Source organism: Thermobia domestica, chromosome 12 (assembly GCF_964235325.1).
Source record: "Thermobia domestica chromosome 12, izTheDome1.hap1.1, whole genome shotgun sequence".
Taxonomy (NCBI): Eukaryota; Metazoa; Arthropoda; class Insecta; order Zygentoma; family Lepismatidae; genus Thermobia; species Thermobia domestica.
The window spans coordinates 142,700,093-142,720,961 of record NC_137465.1 but is presented as its reverse complement, the minus strand read 5'-3'; the positions used below and the strand labels follow the sequence as shown (position 1 = coordinate 142,720,961).

At 34.8% G+C, this 20,869-nt stretch overlaps 1 protein-coding gene across 4 annotated transcripts; it reads right to left on the bottom strand.

Moving 5' to 3' along the window:
• Positions 1-1,865: 1,865 nt before the first annotated feature.
• Positions 1,866-20,431, bottom strand: LOC145666702 (uncharacterized). 4 transcript variants are annotated; one of them, XM_081734200.1, is made up of 2 exons: positions 20,256-20,431; positions 1,866-3,922 (listed from the first exon to the last, which is right to left on the bottom strand). In XM_081734200.1, the coding sequence occupies exon 2, from the start codon at positions 3,915-3,917 to the stop codon at positions 3,501-3,503; it is 417 nt and encodes a 138-aa protein (XP_081590326.1). In that variant the 5' UTR covers positions 3,918-3,922; positions 20,256-20,431; the 3' UTR covers positions 1,866-3,500. The 4 variants fall into 4 exon arrangements, with proteins under 4 accessions (XP_081590326.1, XP_081590327.1, XP_081590324.1 ...); XM_081734201.1 differs by having other exon boundaries at positions 20,207-20,266; XM_081734198.1 differs by lacking the exon at positions 20,256-20,431 and adding an exon at positions 20,080-20,217.
• Positions 20,432-20,869: the final 438 nt, after the last annotated feature.

The following is a 20,869-nucleotide window of genomic DNA, read 5'->3' as shown; positions in this document are numbered from 1 at the left end:
CGATGAGGCTAATAACTTGAGAGCTTGCCTTCCATTTGCTACATATGCGCTTCTGTTTCACATTTCGAGAATCTAATGGTAGTACAAGTGTTCATTCTATTTACTTTCCCCATACTAATCCCCTTTCTTATTACTAAATACCATCATTTAGACCAAAATCACGAATATGGTATTTTATGGTATTCAGTTATATATCCCTTCTTTTCGATAGTTTAGACACTTCTGGTGGAGCTCTAAACTTCACAGAACTGTTCTCCAAAGGTAGCGGGACGACATCTTGAAGAGAACAAACTTAAGCGTAACGTTTGTAAATAGTTCAAATATAAATTTTCTTCAACACTGACAAAAAAAAAAAAAAAAAAAAAAAAAGTTATTTCGGTTATTAGTGAACTGAACTGTCCTCGTTCTTCAGTCCGTAAGCAGTAAGATTGGAGAGGATTTATATAAAAACAATTTTTTTAAAAATCTTTAGTACAATCAACTAGTAGGCTTCTTAATACAGAATTTATGAGTTATTTAACACAAAATGGAGGACTACTATAACTACTCAAATGAAAAAAAAAAAAAAAAAAACCTATGTGTATTTTCATGACTCCTGTCTTGTCTGTGTATAATGCCCAAAGCTAGGAGTCTACAGTAGCTCTTACCTAACATAGGTAGTGCTACTAAGAACCTAAAAAAGTGACCTGTTTTAGCTTTTACCTAACAGCTAGTGCGGTTAATAAGCTAACAGAAAGACTTACTTTAGTTCTTAATTAATACAGCTACTGCAGTTAATAAGTTAACACAATGACTGTTTTAGCTCTTATCTAACATAGCTATTAAGCTAACAGGGTGACGTACTTTGCCATTTATCTAACATAGGTAGTGTGGCTAATAAACTAACAAAGTGAACTGTTTTTATCCGTATGGCTAGCAAGGGTATTTGATTAAAAAAAAAAAAAAAAAAAGTATGATTTCAAAATTAACAAGTTGAGAATGCTCCAAGAACATTGCCAGAACGAACTTAAAAAGAATGGAGATATGGAGCGGGAAGGATAACTGTCATTGTTCCTAGATGTAAAAGTAAATCGTTTTATCCGCACCTTCTCTTTCTCGCAAAAACTAGCAAAATGTCATCTCACTATGACTTACAGTTCTCGAGATATGGCAATATAAATATCTAGAAATTCCAACTGTATTGGCCAATATCTGGGGAACGGTGGCCAGTTGGCCAGTAGACAGTTAATCAGTGGCCACCGGTTACTATTTGGTACCAAAATGTTCACCATCCTCTCAGGTATTGATCAACACCAATATGATCTCTGTGTGACTTACGGTTCCCGAGATGGCTCCTTAAATCTCCCGAAATCGGAACTATCTTTTGGCCAATATCACGGGAACGGTAAGTCATATAGAGATGATATTGGTGTTATTCAATCTCTAATACAATGTGAAACACTTTCGTACCAATATTAATTGATGGCCACTATCCAACTGGCCACTGGCCAAACTAGTGGCTAGTTGGACAGTGGCCACCGGTTACTATTTGGTACCAAAATATTTACCATTTTCTTAGTTATTGATCAAAACCAATATAATCTCTCTATGACTTACGGTTCTCGAGATATGGGTCCTTAAATTTCTGGAAATCGGCCATTTTTTGGCCAATATCTCGGAAATGGTAATGGTGGCTCTATCGAATGCACTGTTCAAAATTGAAAAAATCGCAAATAACAGACAGGCAGACACAATTGAGTAACGTACTTTTTAAGTTCGTTGAACATGGAACATGGATTGTATATCATACTTGCGCAACTGAAAATTTATCAGGAAAGGAAACAAAAATATTACCACACATTTCAGAAAATAAGAACTAAGAAATGTGAAGTGGATACACGAACACTTTTTTTTAATGGCATGTTGTAAAATTAGCATACAATAGTATTACACAGTGAAATGGCAACTATGTAAGTACTGCAGAAATCCTATAGAAATTCAGATACTTGACACACACAGGCCTGTAAAATAACAGCTCACAAGTAGATGCAACGAACTCTGAAGTCAAGGAAAACGAAACAAGAATATTACACTAAAAGTGCGAGGAAGAAAGTTTTACACTCACTCGAACCATAGTAAAAATAACATGTCAAATATTTACAATTTACACATCTGAATTTCTAGATTTATGGCAGCTGAAAGCATATGTATATTAAAATTACAGTCTTCTCGTTATAACTTTTGTGAACACAACCATTGGTTTCTAACTTGCTCGAAAATTTACTCGTGCTTTGTAGATCATTTCACTTGTCTATATATATATTAACAGAAATATAGCATTGTTCATCAAATATAATAGCCACGAAAAGTGCACATCTATATTTCCAACTATACGATAGAAACATTATATTGATTTTAGGCAAAGAAAACTGTACTCGAATACGCTTATTCATTTTAAAGTTATTGCCCAGATGAACAGGGAAAGATGCATTTTTACCTTACATATTATAACTCATTTTTAAGAATTAGATTATTTACCAAATCACACAATATTTGTATTTGAATGTAATCAGTTCATACTTGTTACTGAGATTTAAATGCTTTATTAAATTTCAAAAACGTTTCCAGACGTTCCTAGAATTTCAATCCAAACCATAACGCTTACACAGGACCGAAATGACTTTAGAACTGGAAAAATTGTTGACTACGATATGAGTAACAAATAGACATACTAATCTGAATCTAACATTGCAAGGAGGGAAGTTCAGGAAGTACCTGGCCAGACAGTATGTCAAAGGCGTTGTCTGTATCTCTATGCTTTTCTGAACTTAATTATGTTATGTGCTCAATCATGTCACGAGGGGGATCAGACAAGAATATTTCATGCCAACTGTACAAACATATCAACAGTGCACCTGAGAAACTAGAAATTTTAAGATAATTTCTAGAATATTGATTATTTACAAGCCAAATACAGAGCGCACCAGATGGATTGATTAAATAACGAGAGAGAGAAAATATGTTTATATTCACAGAATTCATCACACTAAAGCTTCGGTAAAATGTTCACTTTAAACTAAACTTTCTTACCAACGAAACATTAATTATTTTTCACATTTCAGAAACACATTCGTCATAGCAAACCATTCCTAAATGTTATTCAACATTGTTCACATCTTTCTAATCGCCGAATATAAATGATGTGCGAAGTGATTAAAAATTACAATAATACATAAATTATAACCAAAATTCACGTCACGTAACGAAGCAGCAGCAACTTTGGCATTAAATCCATTATTTTAAACATTTAATTTAATCATATTTCAACAAAATACAACCAAACGTTTAATTAAAGCAGATAGTTCACACAGTAACTTGACAACCTGAGCTTTACCGAATTATTTCACCTAAAATAGATTCGGCACAGTATGTTCTCTTAGAATTTTACTTGTTATGCGTTTTGAGTCCAAAAAATTACACCCTCAAATCCTCTGTAAACAACACTAACAACAATACAGAACTCAGCACTCCCTGATCACACTTCTTTCAGTTCTAAAATCATAAACAAAGCTATCAATATTAAGTTCACGTATTCTTAATCTAAGACTATCGACTTCAGTCAAAGGTGCATCCATCTTGCTGAGAGCTTTGACGGTCCGAGATAAACAAAATGGAACACCTTGCAATGAATTTCCTGTCGTAGTTTGATCTTCCTGAGCTCTAACATCTCCTGAAGCGGCAGAATGTAACACTCCTGAATTATTGGGTGGTGACGGTAAGTAGGGAAGATCTCTTACCATTTCCCTCGCTGGTTGGCCTTGCGTCTTCTCTATAACGACAAAGTCATTATCTTCATTCTCTTTCACGTCGACGAGTGATTTAAAACCTTCTTGTACAGGACTTCTCTTTTTTCCTAGCAGCCAATTTAAACTCTCCATTTTAGCTGGAAAGTAAAATACCTTATTACTTCAATGACTCAAAAACCAATTAAGTAATAATAATACGAAAAACAACTTAGAATACATTCTCTGGCAAACGCACGCATTCTCACCTACAAACCCCACATAAAATTTACACTATATAGAAAATTTTATAAAACAGTTAAATGGAAAAAGGATATCCTTACAGAGGAACTCATAAAATCCATCAGGTCAAAAATTATCCAATATTACTTGACAGAAAATAAACAAATATAACATGAAATTGGTAACATCAAAATACCACGAGCACGAGGAACAAATTGAAATGAAATAAAATGAAATTTTGAGTTTTACGTCCCACGGTTATGCCGGTTAGGCTAAAGGAGACGGTGATAATGAGAAATGAGTGAAATGGTGGAATGAAGAAAGTGGAAGGAAACGGGAGAACCTCGAGAAAACCCACGAGCACGGTGTTTGTCCACCATAAAGTCCACACGGCGCGAGCTGGGATCGAACCAGGGACCCCGAGCACCGGAGCTGAACGCTCTACCACTGAGCCACCGCGCCCCCAAGAGGAACGAATTGAGTGCTTATCTTTGGTACAAAGAATCCTTGGTCTGATATCGGGTCATGTAAGTTCGTCGCCGACAATATTTTGTTTCTTGGGATTCTTCTGTTTCTCCCCCTTTTTCATTTCATCCTTTTTACATAATAATTCGCCTACGTTTGCCAACAGTCCCCTTTAGACTAAAAAAAAAAAAAAAAAAAGGCATAATCATAAATTAACACTAGCACCCAAATGTTGATAGCAAATTGATGATATATTTCAATGATCTCTTTCCTTCTGCTTCTTCCTTCAAGCATATATATATCATGCTCCTTGAGGAACTACACATTCTGATCAGTTTCCTCCACTATACAAGCAATATAAGAATTCTTGAATCACCGATATAAAAATTTCTTATCGAGAACTTCCTCCTAACTTTTTCCAAAAACAAGGCAACAACCCATCATAGTCTCAATGAACAGCTGGACTATGCGTTTAGAATTTGATGACGTGACCGGTATTTTGGGCTTGATAAACTTCGGAAAAATTGTTTTTTTTTTTTTTCTTTCTTTCTTTTTTGCACACTCTACGGAACTACATGTCAAAATTGATGAGCTCAACGTTAAAACGTAATTTTCAAAATTTTTGTAAAGTTGCTTCTGTATGCAACCAAAGAGTGTTTGAAATATAGCGCCAATTTGCCATCAATAGTTGGGGGGCTTCAGTTTTAGTATAATTTAAATTTTTAATTAATAATATGCATCCTCATACGTCATTACGTAACACTAAATCCTTTTGTCATTACAACTCAAAAAGAGTTATGAACTGTCAGAGAGCTTTATAGCGGAGTGATGTATATTCAGTACATTAGCTCTTATTGCTGCTACTTCTGATTATTTCCTAGCTCACGCACATTCTCAATTACCTCACGATGCTTGGTCAACACCAAACACTTCCCCATCAGCAATCAATACAATACCACACCATAAAACCACTATGACAGCCATCAAATTATCAGACTCAATTTCAGTTTGAAGGTCCTCATACTTTTTCCTTACAGTTTATAAGTCCTCCATTTTATTTTATGTATATTTTTAAAATATACTAAAATTCAGACAATAATTTTACAATTTTTCTGAAGTAAAATAATCAGTTTCCGACATAATGTTTATTGTTCATCAGTTCGCTGCAAAACATATATACAACACAACTAAAAATGTATTTCTTGACATCGCAGGCAATGTGAGTTTGGGGTGATCATCATCATGTATGTGGATTTTCTCCTAGTTCTCATGTTTTCTTCCATATTTTTATTCCAACAACTCTTTCATAATCATTTATTTTCATTAATCATCCTTTTCTTTAGCTTATAAACCACAACCGTGAGATGTAAAGCTGAAAGATTTCATTTCACCTGTATTTCTTGGCAATGCGGAGCATCCCGACAACACTTACGCTTACTACTGAATTAGACATTAGAACTATCAAGTTTCAGAAAATTATGCAGGCAAATCGTAACGATTTTCTTTGAAAATTGAAATGGTTTGATATAAGATAATAGGTAGATTTTTTTAAAAACTCTTTAACGCCCCAAGTTTAAGCTCTGAGGCTAAGGGAGACTGTGTCAATGTTAATGAACGAAATGATGGAATGAAGGAAGTGGAAGAGCCACGAGACAATCCACGCACACAGTAATTTTCCACCACAAAGCTGATAATAATAATAATAATAATAATAATAATAATAATAATAATAATAATAATAATAATAATAATAAGAAGAAGAAGAAGAAGAAGAAGAAGAAGAAGAAGAAAAAGAAGAAATGATAATGCTCGTCAGTTATTTGATACTGGTTTGTTTTTAACGTTAGCCTAATCTCAGAATTTTCCTGAGCTTATCTACCAGATGAAAGTCGGAAGGAAGATTAAAAGGTTTTCTTTAGGTGTATCAGAATCACGCTAATGTGTCTTATATGATTGTAATGTTACTACGTACGTCTATCCATTGCTACATACAGTAACTCTTGAACGAAAGGGAATTATCTTCATAGAAATGGTGAATTTAACGGTGGCTATCCAATTCTATACTTAGTATACTAGCAGCTTCAAATACCGTCATAGATACTTCATCCAGAAATGTAACCTTCGAGTGATCTTCTTCACTGTCTTTAACAAAGCTTATTGTTTAGTGATTTGAACTTCTAGATACATTCTGTGAAGTCATTTTACACGGGAATAATTAGAAACCAATAAAAATAAAAAAAAAAAAACAATCCGTAAGGATGTAGATGGGAGACGGTCATGGTCTAAATTTAGAGTACCATTCTGTCATTTATCTGGTGGAACTGAGGAGAAATCTCAGTCAAAGTGAGACGACCGGCAACCAGTAGAGAATCCAAGATCTCGTAATTGGCAAATTATGGATGGTAACAACTAGACTGCGCTCTCCAAGTAAGGATATGGCCAAGAAACATAACAATTACACGAATCAAAATAGTGATGAACAGTTTCTTCGTTAGAGTTGTCAAAACAAACATCTTCTCAGGTATCATATAATTTACTATTATACTTTAAAATAAAATAATGATGTTAATTACTTACTGATATTACTACGATTTTTTTTAAATTAGTCATATTTGAGCTACAGATGGGTTTATGGTACTTGTATTGAGCTGATTCAAAAGTATTTTCTTTTGCTTCTGATTTCAATTTATGTATAATATTTATTACATTAATGATGTGATTTAGTTCAAAGAAAGATTTCAGTAAGTTCGAAAAAATCAGTGTATTTTTCTCTTTAAATCCAAAACATGTTCCTTAACTCTTACTATAATACTGAACTTTGTCATGCGTATTTATTTTTTCCGACATTCACATACATTTGTTGATATTTCAACCCATGCTAGAGGTTCTTCAATGTTGTGAGATCATTTTGTGAAAACAAGGAATTTCTACCCCGTTTTTAGAGTTACATATTAGATTTTGACATGCCAGTATCTGATTTTAATATTTTTGTTTTCTTTAGGCACTACTTAATTAAAAGTCAACTTTTCTTATCTTTTTTCCCCTTCTTTCTTTCTTACATTCAAAATCTCAGCTATAATGTCATTTTTCAAAGATGCTAACAGAATGCTCCAGTAAAGGAATTTTTTCAAGATGCTGGCCTTGTCGTATGAAGCTTTTTAACTATCTTATATACATTATATATATTTATAAATAATATATGCAACCATACCATGTCAAATTAACACAAGGTTTCAGATCGAACCTTATAGATTTCCGCACCGTTATCACCAGTGTGCGGAACAAGCGGAAAGCTCGTTTTGAAATTACAGGTCTTCGAATTTTTCAAAATTTGCCAAAAATTGCATGAGTGACATCTGATCGATTGGTATTTGCGGATGACCTGAAGGATCTAGACACTGGGTAAGATAATTTTAAACCTCTGTTACAAGTTTTCACTTTCAAATGTGGAGTTGAAAATTGCGTTGTTCTTCACTTAAATAAATAAATAAAAATAAAAATCACATGAAAGAAATAGGTATATTTTAAAATCAAATTAACAACATACCAGTTTCAAAATGAGAACAATAACCTGGTTTCTGTCCATATTTGGAAGTTCAAGTCTTCTGTGAATAATGCTTACAACTTAGTTTGGAGTGAACTTAACAGGCTATTTCGGTTGTGATTACATCTTTGGCAGGCAAGATATACAGTCAACCTGTTGGTCACAGAGTTCTCATTTTATACTACATCCACTGTACGAATCCCGAGGACATTTGGCTTCACAGGATATGCAAAAGATGGAAATAGTACAGCCAGATAGAAAAACGTCGCTTCCACTCCATTTTTCTCCAAAATATATGCCACTTATCACCTATTGTAGATTGCAATTATTTATCCACTTATGTCTGCTACTGTCAGCTTATTGTCTGATTTGGTGAGTGTGTTCCAGTGAACTCTGGCAATACGAAAATACTTTGACAGAAAGCTTGGGAGTAACTTAAGATGCTGGAATGAACACGTGAAATTTCTGTCTTAGGGATTGTTGGTGGTTTTTGAACTGATCTTGTAGGAATGCTGCTGACACGGTGAACTTTTTTTGACTGAAAAATGTAAAATACACTCCAACAACGTTTGCCCCTTGCCAGTCAGAAAGCTGCCAGGGTGTAAAAATTATATTACCATATGGATGATGCAGACTTGCTTGGGCTTCCAACCAGTTGACTGTGGCACCAACTACATCACAAGGGAGCTATTGCAGTAAAATGCCATTCAGTCTCTATGAAAAAAAAAAAAAAAAAAATACCGTAAACATAAGTTTTAAAAGCTCTACTGAGCATTAGATTCATCAGAAAAGTGTATATCTTTTTCAGTCTAAACTGGTCTCTCAACAACACAACAATACAGTAAATTTCTGTTGGAAGCAGTACAAGCCGTAGCATTGTTTGAGACACTCCGAAACTACAATGTAACTGACATGCTCCATTTCTGTTTCCCTTTTACAGTACACTACAAATGGATGAACAGTCATTTGTTCACTAGTCCAGTGATAGCTTTGCGCCTTATCCTGTGCCACTAATGTGTAATTTTCTGAAAAATTACAATAAAAAACAAGCTCTGATTCTCCTAAGTTTCCGGGGTCGTGGTGACTCAGTGGTAGGGAGTTCACCTCTGGTGCATCGCGCCAAGTGAGCTTGTGGTGGACAAACACCGTATGCGCGGGTTCTCCCGTTTCCTCCCACTTTCTTCATTCCACCATTTCATTCATTTCTCATCATCACCATCTCCTTTAGCCTAGCCGGCATAACCGTGAGATGTTAAAGATTTCATTTAATTTTTTTTCTCCTAAGTTTCCTTTAATGATCTTCACACACGCACTTCGTTGTTTTGCAATGAAGTTACAATGCACCAGCACACACACAGTTTATCACAAAAGAAGTCAATGAACTCAGGTAATGTTTCTAAATCAAATCTATCCAGAGAAATCCACTGCTGAAAGTTTCACTTTCTACTACGTTTTTACCAAACCCTTGCTCAGGTATCGTCCTGATTTATTGATTCCCTGGATATAGAATATAGTTTCTCATATGACAGCCTATTGATCTTGAATTGTAATAACCTTTAAAAAGCAGTGTTTATGGCTTTAGTTTGTAATTTCTTATAGAAACGAATCTTGCATTTTCAGTCGTAAGTTTCATGTTTTTGTAAATGCTACATATGTATACAACGTGTGCCATTCCGACAAGCCATGATACAATTTTCAGCCCTCAATTCTGCAAATTTGGAAAAATCAACAACCATATTAGTATAGTTTTCTTTAAACAGTCTGTATGCTTTCATTCAATTGCACACGTGTCTTGGAAACTTTAATTTTCTGTCCACTACAATCCTTCAAAGATTTACAATCCTTTATTCCAGATATGGCTCTGTCAGATTTCAGAAAATAGCCTAATAGCTTCAGCAGTTTTTTGTGGTAAACACTTCCCAGGTTTCGGCTCTGGACTACCAAGATATCTTTGGTTTGTAGTAACTTTCTAGGTTGACGAACCATATAGTTTGAGGCATTGAACTCGTGCATTACATTCTGTAAATTCCGGGATTCAGGAAAGCATATTAAAATCATGTTTTGGTTTGTTGCTACCTGGATTTCTGAGCTTGGTCCTAAGATTATGCAAAATAGAACTGTTTAGTGTCTCACTGACACTTTCAGAGGATTCTAGCTGACTGTACTCTTTTACTTTTCTCTGTAGAATATCCCTTATATACTAACTTTTCCTTTTTACAGGAGACCTGCTCCAAATCCAGAGGACAAATTATGAAGGTTCTGCAAAGCCTGTACTGGAGAAGTAAAGTTTCCTTATCAGATTCAGATTTGTTGCATCCACAGCCATTGAGCACTGATCCACCTTCTCTGTTCTCTATCCCAAACACTTTTCTAGTGCTATTACATATTTTGGCCATCTTCGCCATTTCCAGCACAAATACACGCATCCAATGTGAAATATTTCGCAATCCCTTTGTTTGGCAGGCATGATTCACTTTAATAGACTGAAACAATGAGGTGTCTTATACTTTGCACTTTCCTCCTTTTCTGTTCTTTCGTATTTTCACACAAACACTTAGTTTTTCACTTTCCAAATTCCAAAGATGAACATGGCACAAGTTTTTCAAAGCCTTATACTAATCACAATAAAGGGAAAAATGAAATTAAGTTTTTTTATCCAGCTGGTCCATCTCCATTTTTTGCATGTCTTGGGAAGCCAAATGTTCTGTGGATTCATGCAGTGGATGTACTATGTAAAGTGAATTCTGTAACCTAAACAGGCCGATTATATACGTACAAGATTACAAAGATGTAGTCATAACCGAATTCCTTTTTGACATTAGTATGTTATTAATTTGATTTTAATCCATCTTTTTTTTCTATCATGTGATTTTTTTTTTCTTAAATCAAAAATCTAAATTAACCTAATTTTGAACTCCACGTTTGGAAGTGGAAACTTTGTAATAAAAGATCTCATGCTGATCCAAAAATAAAACTTTGGGGATACATTCATATTAGTCCGAGTAGTTTTCTTTTATATTTATTTTGAAAATTTTCAGTAAATGGCTTTTTGAAAAACTGAATTTCGAAATTTTCATTTTATCGATTTTTTTTTTTTTTTAAATTCCATAACGTCATGTAATCTGAAAGCTCTTTCCACAAGCTTTAAAATGACACCTTAACCAATCTCCTAGGTCTTTTAGATCAGTCGCAAATGTTAATCGAACAAATTATCACTTAGGCAATTTGATGTATATTTTGAGAAGTTTGGGAGACCTGTAATTTTGGGTTTAAATTCCTTTGTCAACCTGTGATTAGTTATATCAGAATCCATATGAACTAAACACACCGTCTTAGAGACTGACCCACTCGAATTTTGATGATTTTTCCGTCACATGAAGATATCAGAGCAAGATTGAAAAATACCAAATCTCAACCACCTAGGTTCATTGCCTTCTTGAAGTTCTAGAGTTCGAAAATTTCAATTACGGTCAAAAAATGCATATATTAGATTCTATAATCTGACATATCTCAGCTTCTAATACGATTACGGAACTGGAATTTACATAATTGTAAAGCTCTTGTTCCTCTCTCTCTTTGAACATACAAATCACTGGGATATACTAGTTTTTTTTTTTTTTTTTCGAAAAATTGAATTTGATTTTTAAATTCGAAATTCTCGAAAAAGGCCAATTTTGATTTTTTTTTAAATCTCATTTGTAGATATCACCTTTGGAACAATACAGGATCGGGAGACACAGGCTCCTAACGAAATTATGCGAATAAAGAAAAAATAATATAGTGTTAGTATTGTGTGTATGGTAACCGAGTCTATCTGATAATGGTTTAAATGATTTATATATGCATGCGCTAGAATTTCCTTGTACTTTAGTATTTGGCAAATAGTTCAAACTCTTAACTACAGTATATATCTGGTAGTGCTTTGGACGCCGTCTTCACGAATACGGTAAACACGACTAATTGGTGTCACTGGACTCTTTGTTCACAGAGTGGCTCGTAATAGAACCCACAACACGTCCATTTTATTATTATTATTATTATTTATATAAAAATGAACGTGATAGTCCAGCAGGGTGCGAACATTATACCCTCACCTGTTAGTAGTTACGACATGCCCAAGCCACTCTTCGTAAACTGAGTCACATATCCATTAATCTCACTTAATAGAAACGATGTGGGTATTGCGACTGCTAAGCGCAACCAACGAATTTTAACGGTTCATTTAAAAAGTACAGCTCCAATTTTTGCAAAAGTCAGACACGTTTCTTCTATTATGGCAACTCTGACATCTTGCTAGGAACCTAGGTGTCCAGGAACTACTCAGTTTGCGTTGCAGTGAAATAGTAATCCATTGCTTTCAATTGACGAAAATTTCTAGTTTCCGCTGCTCTCACGACTTTGTGAGCTGTTCTCATGTTAGAAAAACAGATATCATTTGGTTACTTGACCAATTTCAGACACACAGATGCCTGTTTTGTGCTGCAAGTTAGCAACGCCCCAAGCATTGTCTGCAGTTGGCGGATATACATATGAACTGTCAACATTATCAAAATCGTTGATTGGCAAAATACAATGAATTTAGTTATTCTAGTGCCTTATTACCTGTAAGTATGCAAATAGTAAGGAATTCTTCAAACGCTAAATAGGAATCACAGATTGCAGTAATTACGGATTTTGATTCTTAAAAACTAGTAGCGGCCAAGTTTCTTGTTCCGGTAGGCACTTGTCATCTTAGAATGCAATATGAGTAACTTTCGTTGATATTATTATAAGTTTATAGCGAGGACGACTGGAATTTTCTTTTAACATTAATTTTGAGTACTACTAATATTTCGTTGCTATCAAAGCAATGAGTGAAAGTAGCATCAAACAACCTAACGTAACATAATAGAAAAACATAAGTGAGTAATAATTTTCTTTGTATCAGGTAAAAGACGTTAATATTACTGTGGTAAGTAGGGAAAAAAGGTGATTCATTATCTATTATCATGCCAACTGAGTTATTTGTAGATTCGTGTATATTTTGTTTAACATTTGCATTAAAATAAGTAATAAGTAATCATCAACTATCTTGATATATTAAAATGTAAGTTCAACTTGTTCTTGGTGATATTATATGTATTTTTTTTTTTATTTATTTTTTCTTCTACGGTGATGTGAAGGTGTGTTAAACCAGGGTTTGCCCAAGTGAACCCAGCCCGAAAAAAACACCGGGTTTTTTCAGGTCGGACACACCTGAAAAAAAAAAAAACACCTGGGTTTTTTAGCTTTTCGTTAGTATATTATTGGTGCAATTCAGGTGATCACATTCGAAGTGATTTTTATCAGATTTTGAACTTTCCTTGGGCGAATTAGATGATTTTACGTTAAGGTATACAACATTCAACGTAAGACCTTTATAAGTTCTGAATGTACTGAATGAATGAAAAAAAAGCCGCATCTTAGATTGACATAATTATAGAACAAATTAATGTGTGGATTGTGCTTATAGCTTATTTGAAGTAAAATATGCTATTTTATATTTAGTAAATACTTTCCGTGGATAGTGTGCTCGCCCACTCGGCGACGCCGAAGGACATTATTCCTCATACGTCTGATGGGTTTTAGGGCCATACGTGCTGGTACTACTAGTAAATATGCAGTGTATTAATAGAACTATTAGTATTATTTTTTATTACCTTTGATAGTAACACAAGTATTCTTCAGTAGAGTTTGGTTTAGTTATTTGTTGCTACTTTTCAAATAAGCATTCTGTAGAATCAACAGCAGCAATAGCGTAAAAATTCTTGTCAAATTTAAGAAGCTTAATGTTCGGAGTTTCGAAGAGTACGTAACGCTTACTATTTCAAGTGCTGAATTCAAACTTCCGTACTAGTGGAAGTTTCGATGTGCAGTAAAGAAAGCTTGCATTTTTGGAAAATAATAATAATAATAATAAACCTTCGTCGCGAAAGAAGTGCCCGGGAAATTCCCACAATTAAACGCAAGAAGCATCGGAACTAAATACTTCAACAATAAAACTATTTGAAAAGAATGAAACCTTTCAGTTTTACGTACCACGGTTATGCCGGTTAGGCTAAAGGAGACGGTGATTAAGAGAAATGAATGAAATGGTGGAATGAAGAAACGGAAGAACCCAGAGAAAACCCACGAGCACGGTGTTTGTCCACCAAAACGTCCACACGGTGCGAGCTGGGATCGAACCAGGGACCCCAAGCACCGGAGGTGAACGCTCTACCACTGAGCCACCGCGCTCTTAATAAAACTATTTTACGCTCTAAGACATTAGTATCATTTAAGACACATTGAGACATTTACTTTATGAAATATGAATTATACAGGGTGTTTCAAAAAACACCGACAACGTTTGGGAGATGATTTCTGACACCCAGATAAGACAAAAAGTATAGACCAACCTGGGTGCACAAATGTTTCCTTTCGGAGTTATAGGCTGCTGAAAATATGAAAAGATGAACTTTAAAGGTCTATAGCGCCAAAACTATGGGACTTACCATAGTCGGGTCCAAACTTGACTTAGGAGCTAAGATGTGCACTATCCAAAAATACACGTTTTAGAATCCTGCGGTACACACGCAACAATTTTTATACAGGGAGTTTTGCCACGGGCATATAATTTGAAGTACTCACCAACTACCTCTATAAAAATTGTTGCGGAAGTACCACAGGATTTAGAAACATGTATTTTCGGATAGCGCACATATTAGTTTCTAAGTGAAGTCTTGACCCGACTTCGGTAGATTCCATAGTTGTGAAGCTATGAACCTTTAAAGTTCATTTTTTCATGTTTTCGGCAGCTTATAACTCCGAAAAGAAGCATTTATTCACCTAGGTTGACCATACTTTTTGTCTTATCTTGGTGTCAGGAACTACCTCCCAACGTTGTTGTTGTTGTTTTGAAACACCCTGCATATTTGTAAATTGTTTTAAATTAATTTTATGTGAGAACGGTCTTGCAATAAGTGCTCGGGAAATTCCCGTAATCAAACGCACAAAGTATAGGAAGTGAACTTTTACAATAAAAACCATTTAATTTACGCTTGGAGGGTTCACCTCCGGTGTTTGGGGTCCCTGGTTCGATCCCAGCTCGCGCCGTGTGGGCTTTGTGGTGGACAAACACCGGGATTGTGGATTTTCTTGGGGTTCTCCCGTTTCCTGCCACTTTCTTCATTCCACTATTTCACTCATCTCTCATTATCACCGTCTCCTTTAGCCTAACCGGCATAATCGTGGGACGTAAAACAGATTTCATTTCATTTTTTACGCTAGAAAATATTTAATTTTATTTAAGACAATTTGAAACATTTATTTTATAAAATATGAGTTATTGATTGACTTGTTCTAAATTAAATTAATATATTTGGTGTTCATATTTGGCGAATATCATTGAGAGTATTGGGATGATTCGATCTACATTTGTCTTTTAAGATGATTCGAGTCTTTTAAGTTTAAATTTTCAGGGTACAAGCACGAGACACACTAAATCTCCTGTACAGATTTTGGCGGCATACCAACGTAAAATTTCAAAATGGCGGACATTTTTTTTCAAAATAGCGGGTATCCACGCCGCAGCTTTCGATTTTTTACGTTAAAATTTTCAGAGTAGAAGCACAAGACACTCTAAATTAGCTGTATATAGTTTGGCGGCGATCCAACGTAAAATTTCGAAATGACGGTCATTTTTCAAAAGAGCAGTGGATAGAAAATTGTTGCAAGTTGTGACAATGATAATCTTGAAGTATAAATCACATTTTAACACTTTTACCCCAAAGGCATTGAAATATTTCAAAAAAAAAAAAATAAATAAATAAATAAATAAATAAATAAAATAAAATAAACCCCGAAAAAACCCATATGGGCCCAGGTGGTTTGGAATTTTTCAAAAAAGCCCGGTTTTTTTCAAACCCTGTGTTAACCCGAGTCAATATGATACCTCCCAAGATGACAGGTATCATGTGACGGAAAAATTTGGAACACTCTATATATATAAATAAATTAGATATTGTAGATAGATATGTATTTCATGGTATAAAATTTTATTTTTTGGTCGTATTTCGTGTCATTAGGAAAATGATGTCTTGGTTAGGTTAGTTTAGCTCGTAGAATTGTAGTATATTGATTTTTGTGTCATTTTGTATATTTTCTTGTGTTTTATGATTTTTTGTGGTAAAAACTTCATATTTCAGTGTTTTTCATGTCTTCAGAACATTTTCCTATCGAATTCTGAAGTTAGAAGTCATCTATAAAAGTTTCATAATTTTCTACGTAAATTTTAATAATTTCTGGTTTCTATATTTTCGGCCATCTTAACATAAATTCTTAAAAAGTCCTTTAAATCGAGCATTACTTTCTTCTACATGCATCATCTGACGTAAATGAAGAATTATCAGGTGTCAAAAGTTAATTGGTAGGTGTTTTTCATCTTAAATCACGATTTGCTCATCCTATTGTTGTCGAGATTTATCAGCCAATCCTCGTAATCATCTTTGTGAGACAGACGCCTTGAAGAGTAGCATCCATAGTGGATGACACGGATTTATTATTGTGAATAATTTTCGGCGGAATATAAAAGATTTAGGATTATTTTAAGTGGAAAATTAGTTTTGAAAGGGAGCCAAAGTGGTGAACGTTCAAGTTGGTTATAAAAAATCTAAAAAGGAAAGCCGAGTGACGGAACGGAAAGAAACAAAATTGAAAGGTGTACTGCAACGCATTACGCAACATGGCTCAAAATGAGAAGTGATGTGTAGGATGGTTTCGTACAATAATTTTTTTGAATTGCTGAAAGCTCTTAAGAATAAGAGTGGCAAAGTTTGTGGGAAATTGGGAAGTTAAAGCTGGACATGAAACTGTGATTCATTACAAAATAAAAAAAAAATAAAATAAAAAAAATAAAAAAAAAAATCGCAGGACTCGAAGTGAAATTAATGATTTGTTTGAGAGTTACAAATATCTACTTCAGCTTTCATATCGCACAGAAGAGAACAACAGATAAGAAATGTCCAGCTTCGCGTTTAGACAGGAAGATATTTTAGAGATGTATAATGTAGTCTATTACAGATAGAGTAACGTTATTCAATTAGAGGAACCCTCAGCTGCTGGTCTCAATATCACTAGCTGGTGTATGCTTCGTTCGTTTTCTGCATGTACAATTTCAGAATCTGAGAGGCACGGTTCCTTTCCCCCAGAACCAAAAAAGAACTTTAAATACTGCCAACAGGCAACCCTCCTACCGGCAAAACCCATCCGTCAACGTATTCTACGATCTTGCCTTATATCTTCACAAATTGTCAAGCAGGACATACTGCATAGAAAGAGGTCGGACGGTCAGTGGCTATTTTTTTTTTTTTTTTTTTTTTTTTTTTTTTAATTTGGTTCACAACACACCTTCTTCTCTTTCTCGAATATCCACATAAGTCTACATTACTGAAATATAAATTTGTACGTAATCAACTTTAACAAATTATTATAAAGATGGAAGTACATAAATATGATTACTTATTACGCCTAAAAAGTCTTATTGTTACCCATCAGCATCAATTAAACTAATTATTCTGAAACTGACTGATTGGATTTTGACATCTTTATTCGCACGGAAGCTATAGGACTCGGGACTTATTGTTTAAACTGGAAAGCCAGTTATTACTCTAATCTGTGTCTGAATAAACCACCACTTGCGAAGAGTCGAAAACGGGCCACGAGCACTGAATGGCGACAATGAGGAAAATCTTTTGAGTGAAGAAAACGAGTAACTGCAAAGAAAACTGGAGAGTGTTAATACTTTTCAATAGTGAAAAGCACTACTGGCAGAAGACAGCAATGAAAGAAAAAATTCTGGGGCATACTCAATCATCTCAGAAAAGGGGTTGTATTGTGGTGTTTTCTAAAACAAGACAAGCAATATTTTCTATAGAACGAATTGAAGTGTGCACGTGAAAATCGGTGGTCAAATTATTGTAGAAAAGGTTTGTTGAATGGGCGCTACGAAATACAATAACGGTAGGCGGACAAAGAAATAGACAAATCGAAACTTGAGTAAGGAAAATTCAACTGAGGCAGAAGATTCGACAGGATCTTTGGAGGTTTAGAACGCGGAGTTAACGGTAAGTTTTTGTAGTTACTGTTCTTAAACACGACAAAGACATTTAATTATACCTAATAAATGAGCGAGTGTTCTCTGGGACGACAATTATATCAGACTGCTCTAAATCATACGATAATGTCAACGATGAGAGGTTAAACATTCCCGCATGAATCAGTGTGGAAATCCTTTGCACAGAAAACAGTGGAGATGTGTACAGGAAGAGTCTAGAATTATTGGATAGTGAAGATTGGTCGGTGCATACGCAAGAAATTGAAAGCCTTTGGCGAAACAAAAAGTACCTTCCCCCTGTAATGTGGGAAAAAAAGTGTGAATATTTTGAAGGCTATTTTGTGTGGAATACCTTTTTAAGGAAAGACCACTAACAAGAATCGTCTACGATTATCTGCTGGAGAAAGGGGAGCTGTAGAAGCCAAAATAGTACGTTCTTTGGAAAGTGAATCCAAACCATCTAACTTGTTTGGTGAATATGTGACGTTTTATTGTTTACTAATAACTAGAAAGTAAAAACATAACCTAACCTAACCTAACCTAACCTAACCTAACCGCACCCCACCCCATCACCTAATAGAACGTGACAGAAAATCAGTGAACTTGAGGTAAAACTTTTTAAATTTTCGCATCTTATATTACTCTTTTGGTTGAAAACGAGGACGACGACCAATTTCGGAATAAATGTCAAATTGCGTACACATTGATAACATGGGTGCAAACCGATATGAGTGGAAACTGTTACCCGCTATCCAATTATCCAATAATCATGGCAGAAGTACAGCAGGGAGATCCGCGCAGTAGTCCGGGGAGGTGCTCGTAGGAAGTAGTCGCGTCAGCGACGGGGTGCAAGTGCATAAGCGAGGATTGCGCAAGGAACACCTAATACTACGTAAAGTCTAATAGGTTAGAGGACCTTCAATGATTTTATTCCTGTACGGATACGTATACCCTACGTCGTTGACGCGCCTGCAACCCACGGACTCATCCCCTCGCTATTGGCTCGGTCCCCCTGCTGCGCTTCTCCCCTGACTCGGTTATATATCATTCGTACTTTTTAGTGGCCATCTAGTACAAGTTGGTTTGAGCTTTATGGACTACGCCATACATTTATTCATATTGAGCCCTTCTGAAGTAATGGAGCTCCTCATTTAGTACCTGCTCTGTTAAAAGAAATACAAAGCTTTAACGTAACCTGAAAATATAAGAAATGTGTCATGATTTCATACAATCGTCTGCTCGAGCAATCCCCATACAACTTCTAATAGCACTTGTCATGCTTTCATACTAGTAACGTTTCACTTGTAAACGTAAAATACAGTTTGTGTAACCGCCAGTGGAAATTAACACCTAATAGAATCATTTTTCATATGCACTCACTTATTTTATCTACTCTAAAGCATTTGTGATGAACTTACAGTAGTAACCCTACACTTGTAACCCTAATATACAGCGGTATTAACTTGTACAAAATGTTTCTTATAAATATGTTGCTTCATACAAAGTATTCAGTTTTACCTGTAAATATTCCAAAATGTGGTGCGCCAAAACTACACCAGCACCCAGAAATGTTTCACCGCTAGAAGTGTTATTCAGTCGTCTCTAGATGCTCATTCATTTCAATCCTAGTACAGCCCTGATCTTCGATTCGCACTTGTAAACATGAAATACCAGTTTCTTGCATTATCAATAATTCCACTTACAGTGGAATTTAATATCCTACACAATCCTCTTTCATGAGCACACTCATATTAACCGTAAAATAACCCTTTTTATGACTGACTATTCTTAATCAGTTCCTACTTCCTTCACAATAGAGCCGGACACTGTCGAAACTGTGTATGTACGCATGTAAAGAAAGACAAGTGAAGATACAACGCACCACCTTGTGCAAGGAGGTTACTACGCATTATAGTTACATTACACATACATAGGTCTATTTATGACTCATTTACCTCCTCTGTTTTTATGTTCGAAAATGTTTAACATCTGGTGCAGAATAAAAATACGGGTCCATTTTTTTTTTTAACAAAACATGGATATTAATTCGCAAAGAAAAAATATGATTTAATATTAAACTACCTTTAAAAAAAAAAAAAAAAACAGCAAAACCACAATCACAAATTCTTACATTCAACACCAACAATCTTGCCCCTGCCCGCCCTGGATTATCCTTCACATACTTCTCTCTTCTTCTTTTTCTTCTACGATTTATATTTCTTTAATTATCTATCTATTCAGCCATGTCGACAAAATCACTGAAATTGTCTTGTGTAGTCATTGATTATAAAATTAGTAACTGATTAAAAATTCGAAGTAGAACTGCAAGATTACAAATAGTTATGACATTCCCTTCTAAGAAAAAAAAAAAAAAAAATTAGGCGAGTTGCATACACTCCTAGTTAAAAAGGTAAACCAGACAATTAGCATGGAAACTAGAATAGAATAGAATATCTTTATTGTCGTTAAACATTTGTTGCAATAGACAACGTCAATAGAGTATACAAAATATATACATTGAATATATAGGTGCATAACTAGTCACTTTTTATTTTATAATTATTTCTCAAATTCTAAAACGCTATACACAGCTGTTTCAATGAGCAAAGATTTACAGTGTTTCTCAAAGTTTCTATTATAAAAACTACGCAACTACTGTAAAACTACGCAACGGAATACTAATGCTAACGGGATTTACGAGTAAATAAATAAATACATGTTTTAATATAAATATATGGAGAAAAA